Source organism: Watersipora subatra, chromosome 1 (assembly GCF_963576615.1).
Source record: "Watersipora subatra chromosome 1, tzWatSuba1.1, whole genome shotgun sequence".
Classification (NCBI taxonomy): Eukaryota; Metazoa; Bryozoa; class Gymnolaemata; order Cheilostomatida; family Watersiporidae; genus Watersipora; species Watersipora subatra.
Window position 1 is genome coordinate 75,843,744 of NC_088708.1, and position 10,574 is coordinate 75,854,317.

Sequence of the window (10,574 nt, forward strand, 5' to 3'; positions counted from 1 at the left end):
TAGGAGTATATCTGATGAATTACAGCTGCGCTGTGCACGTGTAGAGTAGATGTCGCAAATATTTATAGTCTCTCCGTCTTTATCAAGTGATATACAGGGTATATTTAGCCATAAAAACCGTCCCAGCATCTACACAATGTATAAACCAGTTGTGAACAAAAATTACTACTTAAACTTTTGTGTTCAACATATTGTTATAGGGAGCTATAGATTAACTCTGATATTAAACACATGTGCGTTGTCTGTGTGAACATAACATTTGGAGGGTAGAGGTGGAAACAACAATTGAACCAGGTTTATGTGGACAAATCGTATGATATATAATATATTTTATTATTTCTAAAACTAAAGTGAAGCAATAATAATAATAATATTCCTACTAATGATATTTTAAAAACGAGATTCCACCCCTTTCAGCATTTCACAAATTAGAAAAGACCTTATCTAATAATAGCTACAGAGATTTGGCACGTTCTTTGATGATGCCCGTGTCACTCCGTAACGGCGAGTTGAAAATTGGACTATTAACATTCATATAAGCTCGGAATAAATTGCGAATGAAGACCAAAAATATCTATACTCTTGTACATAAGGGTGAGTGAAAAACTACAATAAGGTAAAATGGAGGGTAGAAACATACTTAATGATCAGCTATAATAAAGCCAGTAACTGTAACGATGAGTGTATACTAGATGGGCAGAAGAATTAATTGATTACAACAAGTCCTATTGTGATTAGAAGGGTAGGTAGAGCATTGTGCATTACCAGTGTGCATTGTGGTAGTTGGCCACCTTTTTAACAAAGTCTGAATGAGAAGCAAATAGTTTAAGGTCTTTATGTATATCTGTCCACTTGACTCCAGTTGCATCATCACCTGCAAGCATTTATATGTACCTGAATTAAGTAGTACGTAAACTTTAATTTACAGCTGATCTACACCACCCTATGCCCTACCGATAAACGAGGAGATATTTAATTGTATACAAAGCAGTATAACCATTGCTTGTAGCATATAAAATGAAGGTTTAATATTTATTATAGGAGTACGTAATATCATTAAAGGAGTTACGTTTTTAAGTGATTTAGAAGAAAAGTTGAGCGGTACATATATCATGGTAGTTGTGTTCTCCCGACTGAATGAGCCATGGTTATTGTGTTCTGATTGCAAGGATACACATAAATACATTTTATTAATAAAATAACAGTTTATAGTAGTTTGTTGATCTGCTTGTTTTGTTGACCAACACTGTTGGTGGACATTGAGCCAGATTAAATATCATTGAAGATTCTTGGCAATAACAGAACATTTCTGCCTATTAGACTATTTCACTTGCAAATATTTAATAGGTTTATGTGTTATTGATGTTCGAATAATTAGAAAATTAATCAAATTATGAATAATTTTATGGCTAAACCGTGTCAAAAACATAAGTACAGATAAAAAGCATTATTTGTGACGATATCAAACTAAATGTGCTCAAAACATGTCAATGTATGATAGTTTTGAGCACATAAAGCAAATCCTATTTAGTAGCTCAAATATCAGACACGAAAGTATTCAACTCCTTGATTACCGTTGCTCTGCTTTCTTGTTGAAATTTATCCCGAACAAGTAAGACCAAGCCGATATGACTATCTTACTGATCTTGAATGGAACCCTAACATTAGGCTAGTAGCATACAGGTTAGCTGGTTGGTAGAATATTTGAAATTAGACTTGCCTCCTTAGCAACATCAATTCGACTTACTTCCTTAGCAACATGAACCAGACTTACTTCCTTAGCAACATTAATTCGACTTACTTCCATAGCAACATCAATTCAACCCACTTCCTTAGCAACATGAATTAGACTTGCTTCCATAGCAACATCAATTAGACCCACTTCCTTAGTAACATGAATTACATTGAACCGAATTCGTGTTGGAACTACTTGTTGTCCAGTGAAATATATGTCATTAAAACTTATTCTATAATCATGTAATACAATGGATGTTGTTGACAGCTTTCTCAATGTTTCTTGTCGACTCGGTAAGCAAGGAATAAAGTCAAGACTAGCATTTACTGATTCTACTGGATTCACTGAGAATAACAGAAACCTCATGTATTGTGATGTACGACAAAAAACATACACAAGAGGCAAAAGTTTGTACACTAAGTACACTAGTTTGTACACTGCTAGTACTAGCAATGGCTACAGCAAAATAAGGTAATATGTGTATTCACGACTAGTAGGAGCAGAGGCTAAAGAGAACATACCTGCATGTAACCTAAATTGGCCCACCGACCGCCCATCATCATCATGGAAGTTATAGACTTGTGTTTCCATCCAGGCATTATCGGTGTTCCTTGGATCGTCTACATAGCCTCTATATATCTACAAATGTTATCATTCTGTCTGGCATCGTGCAAACATAATTAGCCTCTTCTCCATAAAGTGCAATCACATAGCGCAGTCTCAAACTAGCTACATGAACTGATTATGTAAAAACCGATGGGTCAGGTGATAACAATACAGTAACACAAGCAAGCAAGGATTTCATTGGTTTAGCCATCTGCTCTTACCTCGATACCATTCTCAAATATTTCATCTAAATATTGTTTGATGGTGGCCTTATGTTCCTCTGGAATTTCAAGAGTGTTCAGAGCTTCCTCGCCAAATTCTCTCTTAAGCGTGATGGACAGACTCTCCCCAGCGTCCACCATTCCCTGAGAGATGCACAATTATTCTTAGAGAAACATACAATCATCTTCTATGTGATATAAAGTCGTTCTCAGAGAGATCACGATCATTTTTAAAGGATACAGTCATGTTCATTTCGCGATATACACAGATATTATTTGCAAAACTGTTGATGTTATTTCACAAGTAAACAAGTTATTCCTAAGTAGTACACAGATGAGATACGTAGGTGCTATTTGAGCTGTACACAGTAATTCCTTAAAAGATACAATGACACTCTTTGAAATATACAAAGAAGTTTTTTAAAATTCCTCGCTGACATTTTTCTGATGAAATTGACGATTAGCCTCTGTGACTGAAGCAAACACACTAAATAACTCATATAAAGGCTTTGGACAAAGTGCTTTCGCAAGTTTCTCTAACGAACAGTGGCAAATATATTTAGTACATCTGGTAGACCCACCGCAGGTATAGTGCAGAACTATTCCAGGTATAGAGCAGACCTACCCAAGATATAGTGCAGACCTACCCCAAGTATAGAGCAGACCTACCCAAGATATAGTGCAGACCTACCCAGGTATAGCGCAGACCTACCCCAGGTATAGCACAAAACTACCCTAAATCTAACCCAGACCTACCCGAAGTGTAGCGCAGACCTACCCCAGGTATAGCCCAGTCTCCATGGTCTCGTCTAACAATTGCGACGAACTGAAGAATAGGTTTCTTTGTAACTTTGTCTTTGACCACAACATTATGCTTGTCCCGTTTCCATCTGTTCAAAGAAAGAAGCCGTTGAATTTACTCAAAATAAAATTCCCGTCATCAGTTATTGAACAACATCTCTCTGACAAAGGGCAATATTGGACAAAAGCTGAAATTGTCAAAAAAAGATGTAATCTTCAGTTTAATAAAATATAAAAGCAAGTATCACCAATAATACGGGTAGATATTTGCAACAAATGTTAAAAATGGACTGCAAATTAATTCAGAGACTAAAATTAGGTTGACCTACCTGGTAACCACTGGATCTGTTGACCTACCTGGTAACCACTGGATCTGCTGACCTACCTGGTAACCACTGGATCTGTTGGCCTACCTGGTAACCACTGGATCTTCTGACCTACCTGGTAACCACTGGATCTTCTGATCTACCTGGTAACCACTGGATCTGCTGACCTACCTGGTAACCACTGGATCCGCTGACTTACCTGGTAACCACTGGATCTGCCGCATGGTTCGGACCCCATTTACCAAGAGTACCTCGTCCTCTTAAACCAGTTCTTCCACAAGGATTCCTTTAACAGTAAAATAAACAGATAATTACTGACCATTTCTCACTGTATAACTAAGACTTTTACTTAACTCGCAATAGTGGGGAGTAACAAGAGCGTCCCAAGAAAGTAGCTGATATGAGCTAACAGACTAAGCCAAATACCTGTTATACATTTAAACCTAGTATTTCATTCAAGGATAACATATTCTTAAGAGAGAGCATGGCAGCTGTATATACATATGTACAGACAACAAAATTGGTTATAGATATTTAAGAAATTTAAAAAACTAAAATAGAAAAAAATAAATAAAAACCAAAATTTTTCTTTTATTATTTGCTAGCGTGAGATACTAGCACTCGCTCTAACGTTTGTAAACCAGACTAGCTACAAAAGAGAAATTGGAATACAGCAGTAAAAGTATCAAACATAAGCAAATAACGAAGGGCTGTCTCATTTATCAACTTTTATCAGACTGTTGCATGGAGACAAAATAATGTAAGCTAAGGTTTGCCTATTTTCTGAATGTTTGAGCTGCTCACCATCTGTGCCAGCAAAACAAGTTCAAGTAACCTAAATTACCAGACATGATATTTCTCTTCAGAGCATGAACAGCAACAAACTACAGGTAATTCACACTTATTAGAAGCTAATAATGTGCTCAGCTAAGTTCACTGACAGAAATTCAGCCTAACATTCATAATATGTTGCTAACATATTATGAATGTTAAGCTGAGGTTGCCTAACATTTATAATACTGCCTAATATTAGACAGTTTGCAGTTAATGCTTACACAGGGGAGCCCTCATCATCCAGTTTATATATTCCATGATGACTCCGTCGGTCTATCTTTCCATCAACTGCGTTAAAGTTGATGTCTACATCCATCACTCTGTGTAATAATTGTGTAAGAAACACATTGAAATGTATCGTTCAAACCAACTGTTTCAAATAGCACTTACTGTAGCAAAACAGCTGGTTAAGCCGTCCAGCAAAGTGCTGCTTTCATCATTTTAGTGACATGCAGATGCTATAATGCAAATAGTCGGACGGTATACTGGCGCTCCTTTAAATACAGACAGCATAACCCAAATTCATACTATATAGAAGATCTATGATTGTGAATGTAACTGTTTTGATATTATCAAGTCATACCTCTAGCAGCTCTTAATGTTAACAACACTCACTATTGTACCTACAGTAGTTGTACTGAAACTAACTCTGTTATAAGTTATTGGATTCAATAACATGTTTTATAAGCCTCCATGTAGATTGAAATTTAGCATACCTTATATTTGGGTCAGCCCAACCAGGACCTTTTAATATGTGTGGCATAGTAAAGTCATCAGGGTCATATTCCGGGTAGTGTTTCGACCAGGGTATTTGATTTTCGTGTACAGGAAATCTATTTTGTTTGTCATCTCTACAGTATGTTTTGGTTAAACAGTTTTTATGAACTTTTGGTATTGGTGCAGGCTTGTTTGACATAATTCAATATCTTTGGAAGTTGTCTGAACATCAGATATATTCTACAAATAAAATAAACAAATCCATTGAAACAAGCAAATGATTAGGTGATATCTCAGCCAATGTACCACACAACAAGACATTGATTAGTCCCTAGTGTATGAGTAAATTCAAAACAAAAGTAAAGAAAGCTGTGAAGCACAAAACATTTTTTTTGTAATTTAATTTTTTTGTTAGAAATGGTAAAACAGGAACAACAATTTGGTTAATAAATTTTGTTTCATCAGTAGTGCTGCTTGTCTCTGTATTAGGAGTCACCCTTTTTCTTTGCTATATCAATGACACTCTAAATAACGTATCATGTATACAGTCTCTACGCCGATGATGCACTTATTCAATAAACATACCTGGCGATATGCTTTTGAAAAGCGTCTACAAAAACTGACTACACTATTGGAGCTCAACTTTCATCCAGACTAACTGTGTAAAATATCAGGTATGCTGATAACAATCATAACTGAAGTTTAATCAACACCTCAATAAGAAGCCTGCCAGAGCAAATAAAATACTTGGAGAAGTAAAACACTTCATGTATGAAGCACCTAATGAAGCTAAACTGTTTGCATACACGAGGCTCTACTGACCATCTAAAAGTATGGCATATACTAATATTACATGGAAATTTTTAGTAAAATTACTGTAAATAAAGTTGATATAATCCAAAACAAAGCCATGCCTTTTATCAAGAATTTAAAGAGATGTAAATTAAGCTTTTTTACAGCTAGAAAAGACATAGGTCTAGTCACCTTTCAAAAAAGAAAAACTATCATTAACTTTTATTACTTATCAGGATCCTTTAATATGAAGATTGGTACTACACCCTGTTTAAACCATATAATAAAATAACTATAATGAGAAATAACGTATGCTGAGCACCATAGCAGCAGTGAGAAGATAATTAAGCTATCTAGCTACAAACAAAAGCATATATCATTAAAGCTTTTTGCTTTGTATTCTTCGTAATTGAAAAAAACATCAACAAATATTTAAAAACCTCTAAACACCAACATATCGTTACACATGCATTGTTTCTAAAACAATTACAACACGCTAGAACCCTTTCCTAAGACTTGAAAAAGTTGCTCAGAAGTTCTATCTTGTCAGAGATACCCAAGTTATCTACACTGTTAGAGTAACAACTATAAATACATTGCTAAATACTTAGCTACTGTAAAAGTATTGTAAATAAAGTATATAGACAAGTTTGTCGATATTTGATGACGTTCGCGAATTCAAATACCTGTAGGTAAAAATGTAAACATCTAAAAATAAGGATTTCTGTTTCAGTCTTGAACTTTCTGTAAGTTACACGCGTTATTGCAACTGTTATTACAAATGTGACAAAAAGAGCTTTTAGAACCAACAATGTAATGTTTTAATCAATCAGAAAGTTCTGATTTACTAAAGGTATCACGAGGAACAGTTTTATAAAGATTTCCTAATCTTCATTGTTTGGATGATGCTATTAGTGAGAATCATCCCGCAGTCAACAGTAATGCGTCTATTTTTATTTCCGATGTACAAAACGGCTAACTAAATGACTTTGTCCGATTAGTTAAACGGCGCACAAAAATTGAGTAATAGATTACAGGGTTAGTTAAGCACGCTATACAAAACGTAGTCCTCGGTGTCATGGGCTCTTTTAACTTTTCAACTTTTGTCATGTGTTGTTTCCTTTAAGGAGTACAGAATTCCGAGGAGAAAAGATTTATAGAGTATCTGCCGCTGAGCGAAATGCGATTTCTTTTGATATTCTGCATCAGCTAGTTTTTACGCAACTGCAACTTGCCAATGCTGCAAAAGATTTAATCTATTCTTTAGCTTTTATGTACATAAAAGCATAACATATTATTAGTTGCAGCAAAAGAGTGCCGTTTTCTGGGGGAAGGTTACATGAAATGAATAGACTGGGGAAGTTGATAGGAGTCAATGATTGATAATTTGTTCTAAATGCAAAATATAACGTTTCAGCTGTTTACTTCGAAACCTGAACGTGTGATCGTTCAAATGCATTTTACTACTAAATGAGTTAATCATTTAAAAAAACGAGTAATACGATAATTGTATATTTGAAAAATTATTTTGATCGTCAGAATTGATGAGCAACAAAGATACTTTTTGTCACTAATTAAGCATAAAAAACATGGAGGTATGTATTGCAAAACTGAGTAAAAGCTTAGCCACTCTGAAATGCAACAATTATGATCATTGATAAATGCAATATATTTCATTATAACGGCAACATAGTTGCAAAGCAAGCTAGTAAACAGACTTATAAGTGTATTTAGGATCATTTTTTGACTGATTCTGTCATTTATGTCAATAATTTAAACAGATGATGAATTTACATTCGCTTTCATGTTAACTACACTTTGCGAAACTACTTATCTGCGAATATGATCTGCCATGAACCCTTTACTGCTCCACTTAGAACAACCGATTTGTTTGAGCGTAAAGGATATATATTTACAAATAAATATATATGGTACAGCCAAGAATGTTCTCGCAAAATCAACTGCACAGGATGAGGCTTTCCCTTGATCTGCTGGATCTTTGCTGCCATGCTCTTATTTACTGAGTGGGATCGGGCTAAATTCTGCCTTCTTTTTTTGCGGCCAGCTGGTCATCTTCTGGCAGCCCGCTGTTCAGTCTTGGAGTCGGCTGTTCGGTAGCCGGCCTAAAATATGCTATTTTTCTTGATTATTGCTATATAACCAAACGTATTTGCAAAATTTGGTACAAAATAGAGTTGATCAATATGAGTTTTAAGTGACAATTGTTTATTTTGTGCCGAGATAAAAAATTATGTTTATACTTCTAATTATGAACTACAGTTTTTATTTTGGTAACTAATGGCTTAATTGGTAAATTTTTTTGATGTTCTGCAGCTGATTCTGTAAACTACAAAACATTGCAAAGCCATTATGTTCAGATACAGTAGTTCTTTCTGCTTTACAGCTTCATTGTAACATGAGTTTTCAAAAATCACCTTCATTTAAGTTTCTTCAGTTTCAATTAATGATGATGACTTAGGTTTGAAAATCATTTTGTTGTTTAAGAAAAATTAATTGAAGAGTCAGTACAGTGTACAATATACTTTATTGCCGCTATGTGACTTCAGAGCAGTGTCTTTGCCGATGGTGGACCTCATGTGGATAAATATAGCAATATACTGTCAGTCTTATTGCTAAAGCATGCATGTGAATCAACGCAGTCAATTGATATGAAAGTTCCCTAGCACTGAGTTGGTTGGTGTCAGCAATAAAAAGATTTTTCAAGAATAGCTCAAAAACATTGTTAACAATTGAATGGAAGTTGACTATATCTCCTCCTTTATCTTATGAGACAATCACCAATAAGCCCTTTTCATCAATTCGCTCAATGATGGTTGGCTGAAGAGTATCAAGCATTGACTTTGCTTCTTTAATTCTCCTCCCAAATCTCTATACGCATTTTGCTATTGTGCATACAAAGTACTATCAAGTACGCGGCATATACAAGGGCATGTACATACGTGTATAATAATTGCGAATATTTAGAAAATGTTTAAAAGTGTTAAAATTATGGCTAATTTGTCAAAAAATTTACCTATCTAAAATCGGTGTAAAACAAAATTTTGTCAAGTGTAGTCGATAAGTATCATTGTCATCAAAATTCACTTAGTTGGTTATATGGCTTGTTAATCAGGAAACAACTGTTACTGCTTACTTGATGGAGATGTCATGAATAATTCAGACACATATAGCCTGTGATTATATGTAGAAATGCTCGTTATTAAGGACACATCTCATGTGTACCTATCTTCAGAGATGGTGTTCATTTTTGGACAGAGCTGCTTTAAATCACTTTTTTATGACTCAAATCAAATCATATCCGGCGAACTACAAATCAAATCCCCCACCCTTGTCAGCAGATTTGAGGCAAATCAAATCGAATCAGCCCAATAACGAATTCAAATCCTGAATCATTTGAGAATTATTTGAAATACTCTTTCAAATTGTTCGCTCAATTGTTGCATAGTATGATCAATCTACAGTATAGCTGTAGCGGTGTAGCCTGTACTCCTATCCATAGGACCTGAACCAGGGGGAAAGGGTAGAGGGTTTGCCCCTCCTGCCCGTTTTGGGTTCTATGGATAGGAATAGTATAGCTGTATCTCTGTACCACTATATGTATTATGTATGCTAAATTCATCACTAGATACGGTTTTGTTCTTTGTTCTACGAGGTATGTTAAAAAATCATTGCAGAGCACATCATACCATTGGCTCGATACATCAATGAATGAGTGGAGGGTTATGTAACAGTTTATGGTCATGGCTGTGACATTGCTTTTATTGAAGCTTTTAAGCAAGAATGTACAAATGTAAAAAAAAAAACTTTAGATGCTTGTTTAAAGTTACAAAATATAAGATACAAATATAAGATAAAACCTGACAATATTGGCAAGTGAAACACGGTTACTGAGGCTTGAACTTGAAAGAAACGAAACTAAGCATTGAGCCTATAATTAACAGTTACATACTATTAACACATTTACTTAAATACACTTGTTGCGTTTTAGAAAAGCTAAAATGTGTCCGCGGCATGTAATAGTATTGTATAGAATATTATATATTATAATACTCTATTCATTCATTCATGCCGTAGGCACACCACAAGTAATTTTTATTTTGACTAGTGACTGTGAGGTTAGAGTGGGATAGTCACAACCAATTTCTAGCAATCAAATAATTGACACCAAGGTATTCAATGCCAGCACCACAACTACAAACATGCCTTTTCTACAACTTACCAGTGCTGCTCATGTTGATTTCTTTTACACACACGACACGCGGTCCTTTTCTTTTTTCTGTAGAGGGACACGCATGCGGTTGCTTAGCCTCGGTATCGATGGTGCGCATTTCTTGCCAAAGTTTGGGCTAACTTCGCAAACGTTGTAAAAATGTTTCGATCGGTTACAGAAGACAAGGCTATCGATAGTGATGTGATTTGATTTATTTTTCAAATCAAGTCTTCAAATCAGCCCGAAATGTCAAATCGAATCAAGTTACTTCCAAAACTTTTCAAATTAAATCAAATCATCATTTGTGTCAA

General features: G+C 35.1%; 1 protein-coding gene across 1 annotated transcript; it reads right to left on the reverse strand.

The window, feature by feature from the left end:
• Positions 1-255: 255 nt before the first annotated feature.
• Positions 256-6,290, reverse strand: LOC137410495 (ADP-ribose pyrophosphatase, mitochondrial-like). Its single transcript, XM_068095923.1, has 8 exons — positions 6,225-6,290; positions 5,240-5,480; positions 4,745-4,843; positions 3,889-3,975; positions 3,341-3,452; positions 2,563-2,706; positions 2,257-2,374; positions 256-874 (listed from the first exon to the last, which is right to left on the reverse strand). The coding sequence occupies exons 2-8, from the start codon at positions 5,437-5,439 to the stop codon at positions 762-764; spliced, it is 873 nt and encodes a 290-aa protein (XP_067952024.1). The 5' UTR covers positions 5,440-5,480; positions 6,225-6,290; the 3' UTR covers positions 256-761.
• Between the last annotated feature and the right edge of the window lie 4,284 nt (positions 6,291-10,574).